The 19,651-nt window shown below is 42.7% G+C and overlaps 1 protein-coding gene across 1 annotated transcript; it reads left to right on the plus strand.

Annotated features, from left to right (window-relative positions):
- The first annotated feature begins 1,915 nt into the window (after positions 1-1,915).
- NRSN1 (neurensin 1) lies at positions 1,916-18,734 on the plus strand. Its single transcript, XM_075270971.1, has 3 exons — positions 1,916-2,039; positions 13,183-13,380; positions 17,929-18,734. Exons 2-3 carry the CDS (start codon positions 13,192-13,194, stop codon positions 18,325-18,327), a joined length of 588 nt encoding a protein of 195 aa, XP_075127072.1. The 5' UTR covers positions 1,916-2,039; positions 13,183-13,191; the 3' UTR covers positions 18,328-18,734.
- Positions 18,735-19,651: the final 917 nt, after the last annotated feature.

A 19,651-nucleotide genomic window follows, 5' to 3' on the forward strand; every position in this document is an offset into this window, starting at 1 on the left:
TTTTTTTTTTTTTTAAAAAAAGGTCTGTTAGTGCTATTAATGGGTTAATAAATGCATCCATATACCTTTAGCAGTGTTTTGAGTGATTTCTGGGTGTCTCTGGGAGCTCCTGCTATCTTCTGCATTTGTTTACAGGTTCAGCATCCTGCTATGTAACTTTCACAGTAGCTCCCTCTCACATCACCCCCTTCCTTTTCTCTCTCTCCCATACACCCCCTCCCTGTCCTTCAACTGTCCCCCCACCCACTACTAGCCCTTCCTGCCCTATATTGCACTATATGCACTATATTCCCAGCATTGCTCTGTGCTCTGCAGTCAACCATCCACCTCTGCTGTGCAGGTATGGGAGTTGTGCAGAAAAAGGTGAATTATCAGCTACATAGCCAAGCTGGGACAATAGTGCACACCAACAGTCCGAAAAGAGGGAGATACCGTCCTGCAGGAAGAAGCCTGGAAGGAAGAGAGACGAGTATGATGGAGTGGATGGGGTGGAATAGTAGAGATGTTCCATTTCCGAAAACGGATTGTCACTGGATAACCAGCAAATGTCCCTGTGATGGTGGATGTGGTGGTGTGATGGGTAAATATACATTTTTGATAAATTATGTTGTTTAGAAATTAGGAGGGGGGAGGGTGTTTAAATTAGTGTAGGGATTAGTTTTTATCACGGCAATTCACCCAAATTATGTCCCACCTCCAATGCACTTGCAGACTGATTTGCATATCTATAGAAAGATAATCATCTCTGCATTGCTTTATAGGTTTGTGCCACACTTCTGGGTTAAGTGACTTTCAGCCATTTTTTTTATAATCCCATCATGCAGAAGGAGATGTCCTAAATTCAATCAGCCTGGCCGAAATAAATTCTAGGCATCAAAGTCAATTTTTACTGGTTCGGAGGCCCAAAATCATTTAACCCTTTAAAAACACTTATTTAATTCAGTAAAAAGTAGTTAATTGCCTGACAGATTTTATTGCCTAGAACCACTTTAAGACAGGTTGAGCTGAATTTCCAGGGCATCACCCACTTTATGTGTTGGCAATGTGTAGGCAGTAGCTTAAATTTATTTAACCGTTTAAACGCCACTTATTCATATCAGTATAAAGTAGTTCATCGCTTCCTGTAATGCCACTTTTAATGCCCAGAACTGCTTTGGGACAGACTGAATTTGATGTAGGGCATTACCCTTATATTTTATATGGGGTATCATCATCTATATGTTGGCAATAGTAGATCAGTAGTCCGAAGTTATTTAACCCTTTGAAAACACTACTTATTCAAACCAGTAAAACATGTTTGTGTGTCCACATTCATGTCAGCTTTTATACCTAGAGCCACTCTGTGCGAGGTGGAGCGTCCATCTTTGTGTGTGGGCAGTGTAAGATCAGTGCCTAGCCTTATTTAAAGGGGCTCTATCAGCAAAATTTTGCTATATGAGCCCCACATATGCGTGAATAGCCTTTTTAAAAAAAACCCGCCCATTTTAAAATTAGATTAGCCTTTTTAAAGGCTATTCACGCATGTGTGGGGCTCATACAGCATAATTTTGCTGATAGAGCCCCTTTAACCCTTTAAATGACACTTTTCAGTGCACATGATGATGCCCAGATTAATGCTAGTTATTTCTGCATTAACAGCACAACATATTTTATTAAGATAAGTTAGAAACAACTTCAGCTCTGAATAACAAGCTGGTTAGACAAATAACTTCAGCAATGTTACATCCTACATTTCCCCCATACAGACACATGAGATGGAGGGCATTGGATTATTGATCTGTTTCTATAGCAACAACTAAAGCATTGCTATGTGTGAATGGTGGCCAGTGTGTGGAGTGTCAGGAGTCGTGTCCCTGTGTCTGCAGACCCTCCCCTTGTAGCTGGGCTGTGCACTGTACTGTGCTGCACATCAGCTGCTCAGTGCGCAGGCACAAGGAGCACACATAATACGTGCTGTGTGAGGCTGGAGAGGCTCAGAGGGATGGGACCCGAACGAGGACAGATCTGCAGCTAGCCGGCACAGCAGGTCCCAGGGAAAGGTAACCCCCTTCCTTTACAGGGCAAGACATGAGTGTAGTGGCAGCAGGGCATGGGGAAGCTGGGCATGATAGACAGGCTGTGGTCAGTGCTGCTTACACTCATGCTTCGTGCTATCTGCTTCTATCAGTGTCCTATATGCATAGAAAAGTTGTATCTGCATGGTCTATATAGGGGTCAGTATCATATAGAGGGGCTGCTGGTGCACTGGTGGATACACAGATGGTGGCCAGTGACGTCATCACTTACGTGCTCTGAGCTGGAGAATTGATTTCAGCACCATGGAGAGCTCTGTGGAGCAACAGGACGCCAGTGAAGGACAAACAGGGGAAGGCACAAACAGAGGAAGGGACATTGCCTCCCACACAGCAGATGTGCCAGCAAGGAGCAGGCCGGGGCCACACCACTTATTGGACATGATTGCTGACTGCTGGGACACATTAATGTGGTTAGGAAGTAATATAATCCAGAGCAGCAGACATCTGTAGTGTATACTAGTCATGGCTAGGTAATGCCAGTGTACATGGACCTTTACATATGCAGCAGAGCTGAGCTTGTATAAAATCATCATTTGTGTATCGTAAGGGATAATAACCATACAAGGTTAGTAAACAGGCTCAGCTCTGCTACATCTGTGTTACAAAGTGTTCTGTAATAAATAAAAACTTGTAAGAAGACTGTGGAGCTTGTGTATGGGATGTCGGAAACGTATCTGGAAAATATATGGCAGCTTTTAAACTATTTGCCAGTGAAGGGGCGTGATGTGGGGCGAGCAAACAGAGTCATCTACATTTCATTTATACAATACAGAAAAGTCATGTACTGGAGCCTAATGTGTAATAGCATATGGCCCATGTTATATCAATATTCTTCACTCTTATCATGTTTTCATAACTAACAGGTAAGCAGAGTAACACATTGAGCACATATGTATTATCTGTGGATTTACATAGGACTGCACCTAGGCTTACTACATTGAGCACAAGTGTATTATCTGTGGATTTACATAGGACTGAACCTAAGCCTACTGCATTGAGCACAGGTGTATTATCTGTGGATTTACATAGGACTGCACCTAGGCCTACTACATTGAGCACAAGTGTATTATCTGTGGATTTACATAGGACTGCACCTAGGCCTACTACATTGAGCACCAGTGTATTATCTGTGGATTTACATAGGACTGCACCTAGGCTTACTACATTGAGCACAAGTGTATTATCTGTGGATTTACATAGGACTGAACCTAGGCCTACTACACTGAGCACCAGTGTATTATCTGTGGATATACATAGGACTGCACCTAGGCCTACTACATTGTGCACCAGTGTATTATCTATGGATTTGCATAGGAGTGCACCTAGGCTTACTACATTGTGCACTAGTGTATTATCTGTGGATTTGCATAGGACTGCACCTAGGCTTACTACATTGAGCACAAGTGTATTATCTGTGAATTTAGATAGGACTGAACATAGGCCTACTACACTGAGCACCAGTGTATTATCTGTGGATTTACATAGGACTGCACCTAGACCTACTACATTGAGCACCAGTGTATTATCTGTGGATTTGCATAGGACTGCACCTAAGCCTACTGCATTGAGTACAGGTGTATTATATGTGGATTTACATAGGACTGCACCTAGGCTTACTACATTGAGCGCAAGTGCATTGTCCGTGGATTTATATAGGACTGAACCTAAGCCTACTACATTGAGCACAAGTGTATTATCTGTGGATTTACATAGGACTGCATCTAAGCCTACTACTTATTATCTGAAGTCACAATTCACAACACTTGCAGTCTTACGGCGGGTTCACATCTGTGCCCGGTCTCCACTTTGTGAGTTTCTGTCTTCTGCCCGGGAAACTAGACAGGGGACTGAAACCCAGCAGCCAGTGTCCGCCCATGAGCGCCTTGTGCCTCTCCGTGGCAAAACCGTATTTTGGGGGGTTTTTTTTACCAGACACAAATTCCTGCATGTCCTACTTTGTGTCCGGTTAAAGAAAATGGTTTCACCGCGGAGAGGCAGAAGACGCTCACGGGCGGAATTTTTGCAAACCTATTCAAGTGAATGGGTTTGAAAACTGACTGCCGGTTTCCGTCTCCTCTCCAGTTGCTCGGGCAGAAGACAGAAACCTGCAAAGCAGAGACCGGGCACAGGTGTGAACCCTCCCTCAAAGAGTTAAATACTAGTTTCCTGGCGATTATATTTATGTTTGTACTACATGATATTCCTGTGTTATTCAGAGCACATCTACCCTTCGGCCTACTATGAATATAACATACATTTCAGATTTTCTGTGTATAATTCATTTCCATGGAAACCCAGACTGAATAAAGATGATGTGACACCAGTCTGTGTATATTTGAGGCTCTTATGGTTTAATTTGCGCATCGATGTCAGAGTCTGACTTCCTAGCACCCGGTAATATCATAGTGGAAAATGGGCTCTGGCACTTGTCATTTGTTTGTGAGGAATACTGACTCCTTTGCTAACCTTATTTGCCTGCCTAATTTCTGTGCTTATTAGCGTTCCCGGCTTACAGTTCCTAGTTGCTAAGGAGCAGAATGATCAGTACTAAACCTATATGAATAGTCGTATGACTGGCTGCTGGGGGAGGAGTGACACAAATGTTAGATTTCCACCCACCACTTCCTCCTGGCAGATCTGTTTTTCACTGACTTTATCTCTCCACATCTCTCTGCCTTTGATATGACTTTTCTCTATATGTCTGCCTTTGGCTATCATTTCTGTTATTTTGCACAATAAGAAAACATTGCATCCAGCATTTTTATCCATAAGTGTAGAGAATAAAATCTCCTGACTTCAGAGATAATAATAGGAGCAGCTGGCGTCAGGTAAATGCCATTCTAGAGAAGCTACTTTCATGCACAAAACATTGTATACACTTCAATGAAAAAGCTTTGGGGCCACATGGTGGCTCAGTGGTTAGCATTGCAGCCTTGCAGCACTGGAGTCCTGGTGTTCAAATCCTGCCAAGGGCAAAAAAGCATCTGCAAGGAGTTTGTATGTTCTCCCCGTGTTTGCATGGATTTCCATCCCATATTCCAAAGACATACTGATAGGGAAAAATGTACATTGTGAGCTCTATCTGGGGCTCACAATCTACATTTACAAAAAAAAAAAAAAGCTTGCTGGAATATTATGGGAAGAAGACAGCTGTTTTTCTATATGGTCTCTCCTGCTGCTTTTACCAGTCCAAGGTTTTCTTTATGATGTGGAATAAAGATGTAATTTCAGTCTAGATTAAAGAAGAAAATAGGAGACTCAAAGGAGGTTTACATCTAAGATGTCTTACAGTATGTGTACATCAAGGCTTAGTCTATGCCTTTGGCTGAAATGTTGTAATGAAGACCTTAATGATGAAATCATAAAATACAAACTGAACAGTGATCTCTAATGGGTTTGTTCCTGATAGCCAACTCTAGTGTGCCTGAGCTGGCCTGCCCTACTTGCTGACATGGTACACTTTGGTATAACGAATTCATCTGTAGCTATCTTCAGTCAAATCTATGCTCCTAGGTGTGCACATATCATCACAGGGATCTCTATTAAAGTGGCCAGTGATTGTATGGAACTTCACTTGCCTCACTGTTCTGTAATTCTGGTCTCTCAGCTTGTCTTCTGACAAATGTTGGAGACATTTTGGCAATATCATCCTGAGGAATCTCTATGCCATTGGACTCTAATACAACAGCTGGAGAGTCATAGAATCACAGTCACAGACCATTGCCCACTGGTGAAAAACATATCTTCACATCACAATCTAGCCCCAAATCAGATCTAATAGCCTCCCACTACATCAGCCCTATGGTTAGGGTTAGTGTTTGTATTCAGATCCACTTTTAATGGATTGTATGGACAAGCTATGTGTATAGAGGTCTGTGTTTGCAATAGGGTTGAGCGATCGGGATTGGGACAGATCAGATCCCGATCGGTGATCGAGCAAATTTCACAATCTGAATTGGGATCAGCTGGAAAATGATTGAAAATTGGTTTAAAAACGATCCTGAAATCTCAAGATTGGCTCAACCCTACTCCATAAACATAAAGTAACTAGGGTTGAGCGATCAGGATTGGGAAAGATCGGATCCCGATTGGTGATCGAGCAAATTTTACGATCGTGATCGGGATCATCTGGAAAATGATTGAAAATTACTTTAAAAACGATCCTGAAATCTCAAAATTGACTCAGCCCTATTCTGCAGCTTATCCATAGAATGACTTGACTGACATGACTATGAACTAGGGTCCATGTAGATCAGTCTCATGTTCTTCATAAAATCCCTGCTGGACATGTACCAGGATTAAAGCTGTAAGTCATAGACATACCCAGGATGTCTTTCATTCAGGCAAAGTTTTAATTCAGCACCCCAACGCCTACTCCAACATCTGAAAAAGAACACTTTGAGTTGTTCAGTAAAATATATGCATGGCCGCCAATGGAAGGATGTGTCCTTGTGATAGGACCCGCTGCAAAAATGCATTTATATCCCATCCTACAGATAGGTGATACATGTTTTTGTGGATGAACCCCTTCAAAGAGCAGCAAATGTTTTTTTTCTATTTACACACACATGAAGGAGTAATATTATTCAGTATTCTAAGAAACAGATCACTGTTGAACCTGACAGTTCAATGCTCAGAATAGCATGTTTATACTGAACTACAACCTGAATTATTACATAATGTTTTAATATAATTATGGTTTTGTTATATTTCCAGTATCTATTATGCAACACCCAATTTGGTGTCTCAAAAAAGAAAAGCTATAAAAAAAAATAACAGATACATACAGTGAATTTTCTCCGTTTCAAATAAGTTGCGTTTTTTTTTTGTTTTTTTGTTTTTTAAATATGCTAGCTTTTGCTATTTTATAAAAAATTCTCTATGATTTTCAAAAATACAGCAGAACCAACTTGCAAGTGTGCTGTAGTCTAGCTAAGATCAGAGAGTATCCCAGTCTGTGACACACATCTATCCTCTATGTTGTTGACCCTCTTTAGCCATGGTGGACAAGATCAGGACTAAAGCGGGTTTTATTTGCTTCCCCCCCCCCCCCCCCCCGGTCACATGACATCCCTGACATCCGACAGTGGGGAGCATAGGGATAGGTAAGTAACAGTGTTTATGTTTGTATCCCCCTCTCGGTCTCCGATTATTATACTCTGGGGTCTGAAAAGAGTCCCAGAGTATAATAATTGTTAGTGGGTGTCCACAATGGAGCATAATACTGGGTGATGGGGCCACTATGGGGCATAATACTGGGTGATAGGGCCACTATGGGGCATAATACTGTGTGAAGAGGCCACTATGAGGTATAATGCTATGTGAGGGGCAACTACGGGGCATAATACTGTGTGCAGGGGCTACTATGGGGCATAATACTGGGTGAAGGGGCCACTATGGGGTATAATGCTGTGTGCAGGGGCAACTATGGGGCATAATAGTGCGTGCAGGAAGGGGGGGTTGGTCGGGGTCTTCGGCGTCGGTTGGGGGGGGGCCATGTCAAAGGTTCGCCACGGGGCCCCGCCATTCCTAGTTATGCCACTGCTAGTATGTACCTATGACTAGGAGCTGTATTGTACTTTGCTGAGTGGGTTGATTTATGTGTCTGCTCACTATTTTTAGTGAGTTATTTTTGTATGTCTCCCTGTGACTTTTTAAATATTTGGTTATCAATAAATATTTTTCATAATTTTTATATATATTTTTGCATTTGTCTCATGTTTCCTTTGGTTGTTGTGTTTATTCTATAGTGGGACTTTGTTTTGTATTTGGTGGGGTACGTTTTTTGTTTTTGTTGATTTACACTTTAGATATGTCAGCCAAATCCTTCCTAAATATTACATGACGGCAGATGTCAGGGGAGATAAGGAGCAGCCAGTTGGCTTTCATCTTCCCAATTCTCTGTAGAGACCTGTCCGGCAGCAGCTTCCTCCCCTCTTCTAACCACTACACATGAACTACTTGGCAATGTCAGGTGAGGTAGCTGTCCACCAAACAAGCAGTACCCAAAATGTAGCTTAGTTCATAGTTATACAGGGCCGCCATCAGGAATTTTGGGGCCCCATACAGCCTAAGTGTCTGGGCCCCCCCCCCCCCCACGCCATTTTAAAACTACCAAACTACCTTATTTTGCGTCATACCAATTCTGTATTACATTTCCCTTTATTTAGCAGCATTACAAGGCTTAATCAGATTCTATTTGCAGGTAAAATCTGCTACGTGTGAAAGCGCCTATAGAGAGCCAACACCATTTATAAGAGCCCTCTAAAAAAGGGGGGGAGCTAATTGTGACTGGTTACCAACGTATCCCGGCAAGGGAGGCCAAAAACGCAATGTGAATACCCCTTTAAAGTGAAAGTCCCACCCCCAAACAGGCTGCTATGCTAGTAGCATAGCGGCCTACATCCTTATTAATCTCCAGCTAAAAACGTATATATTATATATTATTGCCCCAGTTCCCTCTCCGCAGTGCCGCACACCCGATGTCCCAACAATCCCCCCCCCCCCCGTCTACCCTCTAACATCTTTCCATTGCCCCCTGTACCCATACCTTCCAACTTTTGAAGAACCAAAAGAGAGACAAAATGTGCTTCGCCGGGGGAAATTTAGCCCCACCCACTGTTATGTTGACTCCGTCCACTCATTAATTTTTCATGTGCCCGCACACTGTATAATCCTCCTACAGTCACCTGTAAATTATATGTCCCCCCTCTGTCTCTCCCCCAGCTTCATATACACTCTTCATCTGCCCCCAGATTCATGTCTCCTCCATCTCTGCCCCCAGATTCATGTCCCCCCCATCTCTACCCCCAGATTCATGTCCCCTCCATTTCTGCCCACAGATTCATGTCCCCACATCTCTGCCCCCAGATTCATGTCCCTCCATCTCTGCCCCCAGATTCATGTCCCCCCATCTCTGCCCCCATATTAATGTCCCCTCCATCTCTGCCCCCAGATTCATGTCCCCCCATCTCTGCCCCCAGATTCATGTCCCTCCATCTCTGCCCCCAGATTCATGTCCCTCCATCTCTGCCCCCAGATCCATGTCCCCTCCATCTCTGCCCCCAGATCCATGTCCCCTCCATTTCTGCCCACAGATTCATGTCCCCACATCTCTGCCCCCAGATTCATGTCCCTCCATCTCTGCCCCCAGATTCATGTCCCCTCCATCTCTGCCCCCAGATTCATGTCCCCCCATCTCTGCCCCCAGATTCATGTCCCCTCCATTTCTGCCCACAGATTCATGTCCCCACATCTCTGCCCCCAGATTCATGTCCCTCCATCTCTGCCCCCAGATTCATGTCCCCCCATCTCTGCCCCCATATTAATGTCCCCTCCATCTCTGCCCCAGATTCATGTCCTCCCATCTCTGCCCCCAGATTCATGTCCCTCCATCTCTGCCCCCAGATTCATGTCCCCTCCATCTCTGCCCCCAGATTCATGTCCTCCCATCTCTGCCCCCAGATTCATGTCCCTCCATCTCTGCCCCCAGATTCATGTCCCTCCATCTCTGCCCCCAGATCCATGTCCCCTCCATCTCTGCCCCCAGATCCATGCCCCCTCCATTTCTGCCCACAGATTCATGTCCCCACATCTCTGCCCCCAGATTCATGTCCCTCCATCTCTGCCCCCAGATTCATGTCCCCTCCATCTCTGCCCCCAGATTCATGTCCCTCCATCTCTGCCCCCAGATTCATGTCCCCTCCATCTCTGCCCCCAGATTCATGTCCTCCCATCTCTGCCCCCAGATTCATGTCCCTCCATCTCTGCCCCCAGATTCATGTCCCTCCATCTCTGCCCCCAGATCCATGTCCCCTCCATCTCTGCCCCCAGATCCATGCCCCCTCCATTTCTGCCCACAGATTCATGTCCCCACATCTCTGCCCCCAGATTCATGTCCCTCCATCTCTGCCCCCAGATTCATGTCCCCTCCATCTCTGCCCCCAGATTCATGTCCTCCCATCTCTGCCCCCAGATTCATGTCCTCCCATCTCTGCCCCAGATTCATGTCCCTCCATCTCTGCCCCCAGATTCATGTCCCTCCATCTCTGCCCCCAGATTCATGTCCTCCCATCTCTGCCCCCAGATTCATGTCCCTCCATCTCTGCCCCCAGATTGATGTCCCTCCATCTCTGTCCCCAGATTCATGTCCCCTCCATCTCTGCCCCCAGATTCATGTCCCTCCATCTCTGCCCCCAGATTCATGTCCCCTCCATCTCTGCCCCCAGATTCATGTCCTCCCATCTCTGCCCCCAGATTCATGTCCCTCCATCTCTGCCCCCAGATTCATGTCCCTCCATCTCTGCCCCCAGATCCATGTCCCCTCCATCTCTGCCCCCAGATCCATGCCCCCTCCATTTCTGCCCACAGATTCATGTCCCCACATCTCTGCCCCCAGATTCATGTCCCTCCATCTCTGCCCCCAGATTCATGTCCCCTCCATCTCTGCCCCCAGATTCATGTCCCTCCATCTCTGCCCCCAGATTCATGTCCCTCCATCTCTGCCCCCAGATTCATGTCTCCACATCTCTGCCCCCAGATTCATGCCCCCCATCTCTGCCCCCAGATTCATGTCCCCTCCATCTCTGCCCCCAGATTCATGTCCCCTCCATCTCTGCCACCAAATTCATGTCCCCTCCATCTCTGCCCCCAGATTTATGTCCCCTCCATCTCTGCTCCCAGATTTAGGTCCCCTCCATCTCTGCCCCCAGATTCATGTCCCTACATCTCTGCCCCAAGTGTCATGCCGTCCTCTCCATCTCTGCCCCCAGATTCATGTCCCTCCATCTTTGTCCCCAGTGTCATGCCGTCCTCTCCTTCATCTGCCCCCAGTTTCACGTTCCACATTACACTTACCTTCTCCTTCGTTCCCCCGCTGCTCTCTGTGCGCCTCTCTCTCTTACTGGCGCACAGTTGTAGACGCGATGTGACGTCATCACATCACGTCTACACTGCCGGGTAGCCTGCGGCAGCGGCGAAGCGAGGAGCTGACACAGGTCAGCTCCTAGCTTCAGCCGCATATGTGTCAGCGAGAGAGGCGCGCAGCGGCGAAGCGAGGAGCTGACACATATGCGGCTGAAGCGAGGAGCTGACCTGTGTCAGCTCCTCGCTTCGCCGCTGCCGCCGGCTACCAGGCAGTGTAGACGCGATGTCAGCGAGAGAGGCGGCAGCGGCGAAGCGAGGAGCTGACACAGGTCAGCTCCTCGCTTCAGCCGCATATGTGTCAGCGAGAGAGGCGCGCAGCGGCGAAGCGAGGAGCTGACCTTTGTCAGCTCCTTGCTTCAGCCGCGTAAGTGTTTAACTCAGATCTGCGTCCTCTGGACGCAGATCTGAGTTGAAACAAACAGGACATACAATGACTGCTGCCGGCGCCAGGGGGCCCGGGCCCCCCCCATTTTTAAATTTGGCCGGGCCCCTGACGCCAGTAGCAGTAGTACTGGCCTATCGGCGGCCCTGTAGTTATGTGTTGTCGTACAATGCATTTAATGCATGTAAAATATCTTCTGTATTTTATTACAGGTGATGGGAAATGACAGTCCTATGACATATGATTATTTTAGATTATCACCTGAGTACCACATTTTCACTCCATTAGCATATATGCTTGTTCTTAGATAAGGGGATATTGTCACTCCTTAGGGAGAGACCACCATATAGGTGTGTGGAGACTTATTAAGCCTTTAGCACTCCACTTCGCAAGGGACCACTTCGCAAGGGACCACTTCGCAAGAATATGCAAATCTGTCTTCCATGATGTAATTAGGAAGTCAGCTGCTGCCTCAGTGTTGCAAACCAATAGAGGGCGCTCTTAGAGGGTGTTCTTAGATAAGCTAAATATGCCAATATCACCAAGTGTATTAGTGGATACTTAATGTTTTTCAAAGGAAGAACTAGAAAGTGTTTCCCCTTCCTAGAAACCCCCTACCTCTACCTCACTATAAATTGGTGTAGGAGTACAAATTATTCCATAATTGCGATCCAGGGCTGTTTTCTGGCCAAGATAGATGTCTACTTTGCTTACCGTTTATGCCAAAACATTTTGAGCAGGCTAAAATCTGTTTACCCCCCTACTGCAAAAGTGACAGCAGATGACATGTTCTAAAGAGCCCTGTTTAAGAAACACTGGGGTATGTAAACAGCTGAGTATTTTCATAGTGCTGTACATTATCTCCTAAATATATGCTTAGATTATTAAACATCAATTGCTATTGTCATACACAACTTGTATGTCTTTATGCTTCTTATTTCTTAAAATGAAAAGATTACATTGGTACATATCCGGTTTTATGGGATAGCACATAAATCTCTCTATATGAAGCTATATTCTTAAATAGCAGCACACAATAATACAAGGCTATAAGATACTGTACAGTCCTGGGAGAGCACTATACCACTAAGTGCAATGTATATTTTACCGAATGTGACCCTTGAGAATACAGCCTCTGTCTTAATGAAATCTTAGAGGACCAAGGAAGCTTAATTACTAACAAAAGGAGAATAAAGAAAAGTTTAACAGGGCTTTACCATCTTAAGTATTTCTGTTCTAACCACAGGATATACCATACATACCTGATAGAGTCAGGCCTCACCTTTGTACTCAGGCTATCTCCATAGAATTCAATAGAAGGATGGCTGTGATTCATTGTAACGCTACTGCAGATATACAATAGACATACTCTAGACATTCACACAGAGAGCCTACAGAATATTACCTTTCCTTTATGCTTTTTTTTCATCTGTTTTCAAAATGATACGAAGTTGTGACTGTGTGTATACGAATCATCTTATATAACTGAGTTTTTTTGAAGGAAGGGTCACTTTAAAATTTTGGATAGTGACCATGTTGTATGTCAGGAGGATATGCAGCTGGAGTAGAGAGGAGTTAATAGTGTCAAATAGAGCTGGACAAGCATCAGGGGATCACCCTGGTTAAGAACCACTGCTCTAGAATTATAAGCAATGATATATATAGTCCTATAACTAGATTATCCTGAGTTTTAAGTCAGCAAAACTTTTTCCTTTTAATGTTCTATCTACAGGTATAGCTTACATGAAAGAACCAAATGAGATATGCTATAATACATCTCCTAAATATCTATAATTTCAGTTCATAAGGATGAGTTCATGCGCTGACATCTGTGGGTCCAAGCAGTCACAAGGCACTCCTGAAGGAAGTTACCATCGCTATGGAGTTCGGTCCTATCTGCACCAATTTTATGAAGACTGCACAGCTTCAATATGGGAATATGAGGATGATTTTCAGATACAGAGATCGCCCAGTAGGTGGAGCTCTATTATCTGGAAGGTAAGTAGGGACTTCATTATTGAAATATTTATGGCAGCTACTCAGAAATAATTGTATAAAACCCTGCATCATCGCCTCATTTATCATGTTTTTCCTTTGTCCTATATCACATGTACAAAACATAGCAAAAAAAATAAAATAGAAAAATAAAACAAAAATAGTGTATTTTTTTCTAGGGCAGCAGGTAAGCTCCCCTTCAACCTTCCTCTAATGCTAGGGCATGTGACCCAGGACGCATAGGAGAAGAGAGCTGGGTGTAGCCAGTATCTTTTGCTGCCTATACAGTGGGTGCAGCCACTTTGTTAGACCTGATCCACCAAGTAACTGGTAGTATAAATCAGATTTTCACAGAAGCCCTAAACTTAGATAAAGAGAACCATATCAAACTAGTCTAAAATATTAGACCTAGTAATTTGTTTATAGAAGAAAATTGATTCAATATTACATATCTGTGAGAGGCAAAATGATGTGAACCTTCAAGATTAGCAGCTAATCTAGGGTGAAATTAGAGTTAAGTGTTTTAGTCAAGTGAGTGAGGACCTGTGTTATTTGAAGAATAGGAATCTTCACGTGTTTTAGAAGTATAATATGGCAGGAAAAAAGGGGAATTTTGAGGACCTCAGAAGAAGTGTTGTTGATGCTCATCAGGCTGGAAAACGTTACAAAGACATTTATAAAATGTTTGGACTCAACGAATTAAGAAAACTGTGTACAAATACAGGAAATTCAAGACTATTAAAATCCTCGCCGAGAGTGGTTGTCCAACATAGGACAAGATGTATTAACAGTCTGCAAGGTCACAAAGAAACCCAAGGTAACTGCTAAGCAACCAAAGGTGTATCTGACATTAGCATCACATTTCTCACATAACATCTCAATGTTAATTTTCATGAGTCCACCATTAGGAAGACACTGAACAGCAAGGGCAGGCATGCAAGGATTTCAATGAGAAAGCCGCTGCTTCTAAAAAGAATATTGCTGTTTTTTTGTTTAAATGAGAAGTGTTATATTTGGAGAAAGCAAAACACTGTATTCCAACATAAAGCCTCATACCATCTGTGAAACACGTTGGTGGTGGCATCATTGGGCCTGTTTTGCTGCATCTGGGCCAAAATGGCTTGCCATCATTGAGGGAACAAAAAATCTTAATTATACCAGCAGATTATAAAGGAAAATATCAGGACATCTGTCTGTGATCTGAAACCCAAAAGAATGTGAAACATGCAGCAAGACAATGACCCTACGCTCATAAGCATGTTTAGAGAATAACCAGAAATATAAATGTGCTGGAAGTACCTGAAGTAAGCAGGGAAAAGCTACCAACATATCAGAGTATAAACTGTTTTGCTAGCAGAAATGGGCTAAAATTCCTTTAAGATGATGTGCAGGACTAAGCAACAACTACCAGAAAGTTTATATGCAATTATTGGAGCACAAGGCGGTCACATCAGGTACTAAAAGCAAAGGTTCACATCATTTTGCCGCCCACAGGTATGTGATATTGGTTCATTTTCTTCTAAAAATCAACAAATTTGTGATTAATTTTATTTCTTTATCTGCTTTTAAGACTTGTGTGAATATCTGGTCACACTTATGCAGAAATACACTAAATGAAGGTACAAGGACTACTGTAGCATATGGCGTTATACCAGAGACTACTGAACATTACATTTCAATAATAAAAATCCTTTACCTCGCAACATAATTGTTCCATAACTTGCCAATTTTGCCATTCAGGATACCAGATAAAATATCAGGCTGTGCTATAACAGGGATTGCTGAATACAAAAGGTACCTAAATAAATCTCTCTCCTTGCTCTATAACTAGATTTGCCTTTTTGTTTTTAATTTCAAAGTCAGTCTACTGGCACCAAAATAGCTTGTAACCCTTTTTTTTTTTTAATTGTAGATTGTGAGCCCCATATAGGATCACAATGTACATTTTTCCCTATCAGTATGTCTTTGGAGTATGGGAGGAAATCCACACAAACACAGGATTGGCAGGATTCAAACACAATACTCCACCGCCACAAGGCTGCAATGCTAATCACTGAGCCACCATGCTGCCTCAGAATAGCTTGTAAACCTCTTATATGCTGCTGTAAGGGGCAGTATTGTGCACCCAGGGCATGGCCGCATCGGACAGAAAACACTCTCTCATTTCAGTGATGTCTATCTGCCTCCAGGAGCCCTCCTCCTCCTCCTCATTCCCACTCCCCTCTCCACAGACTTCACAGATGTGATCAGTGGCAGAAGAAGGGAAATAAGTGAAAGACAGGCAGTTTTCTTCAATAAAGTGAATTACAAAGTTTGTTATCTTAACCTGCGCTATAGATTTATGCAAAAAAGTTTAGTTACACTTTAACGGATAAGAAGGACCTTGTCATGACATTGATGTTATCAGTGCATTCTATACAGCAAAGTGCTATGGGTAATGCTAGCCATATATTTCATATTGATAATATTGGTACTGAGAAGAATAGCTGAAGTCACAATGATAGCTCTACTAGTACTATTAGTGTCAGACACTCCTTTATAACTTTAAGTAGGATAATAAAAGAAGGAAGGATCTGTATGTTATTTGTCACTGGCTAACATTAAACGGAAACCGCAGGGAGCTCCAGGGACATCACATCGTATATGGATACTTATTCCTGGAGCTTTCCAGGGCCCAGAGCTGTGCTCTAGATGTGAATGTCTAGTAACACGGAACTAAACTGGAATAAGTCAACAGAGCTCAGGACGGAGACATGGCAGCAAATAAATTGGGTGGTGTCTAGGACCAAGTCAGACCAATCGTTTCTGAGGTATCTAGTTTTTGACTGGAACATCTCCAGGGACAGCTCCTGGGAATCTCCGACAAAGGTTGCACTGAAATGTGAAAGGGATCTTATGTTCTTTCCAGTCTTTCCTCTATGTCTCTAAACTGGTGATATAAATTGCTGCTTATATATTAATTGCTATTTCTTATTGATTTTACGATAAATATAGATTTTGTTAATCTATATTAGTACTACAAATATTATATTATTAAAACAATTCTTCGGTCTCCCAGTTACTTAAATACATTTGCATCAGTATAAAATTATAAAAATAGTAATAATAATACATTATACGGTATTTATATAGCACTATAAAATCATAGGGGTCATGAACCGACAAAATAAGATATTACAGAGTAATAAACAATTTTTCAAACAAACACTTCTATATGTAAAATGCATGTATTTAACCACTGAAGCGAGCAAACTGAGTAAACATTAAGAACATATTCACATGACAAGTCCTGTATATTCAGCCATGACAAAGTACATTTTTTTTACAGCATAGTGTACATCTAAGGGTAATCCTTTTTCACACATCTCTCATAGACTTTGATTGCGTACAGCAATGTGATAGATCAGGACCCAGGAGGTACTGTATACGTGATATATACATGTTCAGACAACTTGTACTAATTTCTGCATAGGTATTAAGCAAGTGATTAAGGTTGAGGTCCTACGATGCAGAAACACAGCTTTTTTTTTTTTTGTTGCAGATTTTACTGTGTTTTTTTGAGCCAAAGCCAGGAGTGGATTGAGCAGTAGGTAGAAGTATAAGAACTTTCTATATATTTCCCATTCCTTTTGTAGCCGTTCTTGGCTTTGGCTCAAAAAACCATAACAAAATATGCAACAAAAAAGCCGTGTGTCCACATCATGGGGCCTTAGAATAAAAACATTTTCCAAGCAAAATAACAGATTGATCATACGAGTCACTGCAATGCAGTTGACTGCAGTTCAAGTCACATTCACTCATAGAGAGTGTATGCAGTTATGTATATGTTACCAGCAATGTATGAAATCCACCATTCTATAGAATGTCTAGGCGTTCTATAGAATGCCTAAAACTATCCGGCAATGTATGAAAGGATTCGTCATTTCACACATTGCCTAGACATTCTATACAATGCCAAATGAGAAGGCGGTAAAGTATGAAATAGGTGACATTCTCGCTTCAGCGCTTCTAGCATTAACCCGCCATGCATGCGCAATATGACGGTCTCTGCCGTTGCTTCAGGCTTAGATTTAGTTTTGTTCGTGAATGTCCATGAAAATGTGGGAGGAGGAGCAAGCTGGAGTGTTGGAGAAGGACATGAAACAACGATTCGACGAGGAACTGTCCAAAAAATTTGACGGAATGCTGCCAAAAACAGTATTTGCTTTGGCCCATATTAAATTTGGGGTTTTGTACAACTTTCTTTGTATTTTAATACATTTTTTGGAAATGGCACTCTCATTCTAAGTTTGGCTTTTCATACGTTGCCTAAATAGCATTCGGCATTCTATAGATTGCCTAGGTATTCTATACAATGACTAGGTAAAGTATGTAACGATTCTCCCATTTCATACATTGCCTAAAAACGACGGGCATTCTATAAACTGCCTAGGCATTCTATAGAATGCCTGCTTTTCATACATTGCCTGTAACATATATAAAACCAATGGATTGTGTGCTGTGTTACAAAAACTCATGCTGGCTAACTGACCCTGAATGTTTTCCTTTTAGGTCGGACTCATATCGGGCATTGTCCTCATGCTTACAGGTATAACGGTACTTTCAGTTGGGTTTCTGGTGTCACCAAAAGTGGAAGCCTTTGGCGAAGATGATTTCCTTGTGGTGGATAGCCATGCAGTCCAGTTCAATGGAGCACTTGATATTTGTAAATTGGCAGGCGCAATCATGTTTTGCATTGGGGGAACTACATTAGCAGCATGTCTTTTAATGTCTGCTTTTGCTAAAAGTTACTCCAAAGAAGAGAAATACCTTCAACAAAAATTTAAAGAGAGAATAGCAGACCTTAAGGCTCATGTGCACCCTGTGACGAAGGCCCCGGCTCCGGGAGAATCAAAGATACCTGTCACTCTATCCAAGGTTCAAAATGTCCAACCTTCATCTGAAACCTGACATTTACCCATCATTGTACACATAATTAAACTGAAAAGGTCAGCTTTTGTCAGTGTTACAGTAAAGTCTTTTTCAGCACAGTCCAACTATACGTGGCTGAGAAAAGATGAATAGGCCAAATAATAGCAAAATGTGAAAAGATCCTGAATTTCTGTGTGTTATTGTTGGGAAGCTTACCTGTCCTAAATGGTAAATCTTCTGAATTGAACACTGCTTTTAACATTCAGTGTGTCCTATCAATAGTCCCCAGTGGTGACAGCAAAATAATGTTTGTGTTGTGCTCTTCTTTTCACACTTGCACATTATGTTCTGCTATAACTGTCAGTCAGTATGAATATCGTATGATAAATCAGGGTATACAAGAGGAGGGAGAAATATCTTATAGGATAATATCATAATATAAGAGGGTCAAGGAACCATTCAACATTTTCTGATAGAAAAGTGGTTTTCTGGGCTTACAGACAAGAAATAAAGACTAATTGTATGAATAAGATTAGGGTCGGATGGAGATTTAATGGAGGATCACTGAGGAGCTCCTCAAAAAGCCCCAATTTAATAGTTCATCAGCTTCATAATTGTAGAGCAGATTCACACGTAGGATTTGATTTAAACACCACTGCAGTTCTTGATGCAGAATATTTCAGTGACAGTCAGGACTGGATCCAGCAGGAAGATGAGGCATAAGCTTTGTATTACAATTTCCTGAGGATTCCAATTCTGGCCTTGACTCAAAAAAATGCCGTTTTTTTTTTGTTTTTTTTTAAACTGTGTATGAAACCGCCCTATGGGCATTTTCACAGAGTTGGTATTTGGTCAGCCTTTTGTATCAGTATTGGTGAGCCAAAACCAGAAGTGGAACCTACCCAGAGAAATATTTATTCTGCGCTTTTGGCAAATACATACACCAAATTCTGACCAAAACAATAACAGTATGAAAGTGGTCTAATATAGTCCCGATCACTGCTAATAGTTTGCTATAACTTTAAGTATTTCAGACAATTCTCTGTAAATGTAACTGAAATAAACTGTAAAAAATAAGAATCCTTGAGCCACATTGAGATAGCACTCCCAAAAAGTCTATATTTTCTGGTACATAATGTAAATTGTATGAAGGCATCTTCTTACCGATAGCTAGACCCCAGCTGTCTCGTGACGAACAATCTTACCATTGGGGAAATTTATTAAACCGAGTACACCATTGCCATAAAATTGGCCTATTTTTGGCGCACATCATTTCGTGCTAAAAAATTTACTACTTTACCTTTTTTCTATCACACTCGCCACTTTTGAAAAACGTTGGTGCGGTAGGGATTGAGCAGTGGTG

This window comes from Leptodactylus fuscus, chromosome 4 (assembly GCF_031893055.1).
Source record: "Leptodactylus fuscus isolate aLepFus1 chromosome 4, aLepFus1.hap2, whole genome shotgun sequence".
NCBI lineage: Eukaryota > Metazoa > Chordata > Amphibia > Anura > Leptodactylidae > Leptodactylus > Leptodactylus fuscus.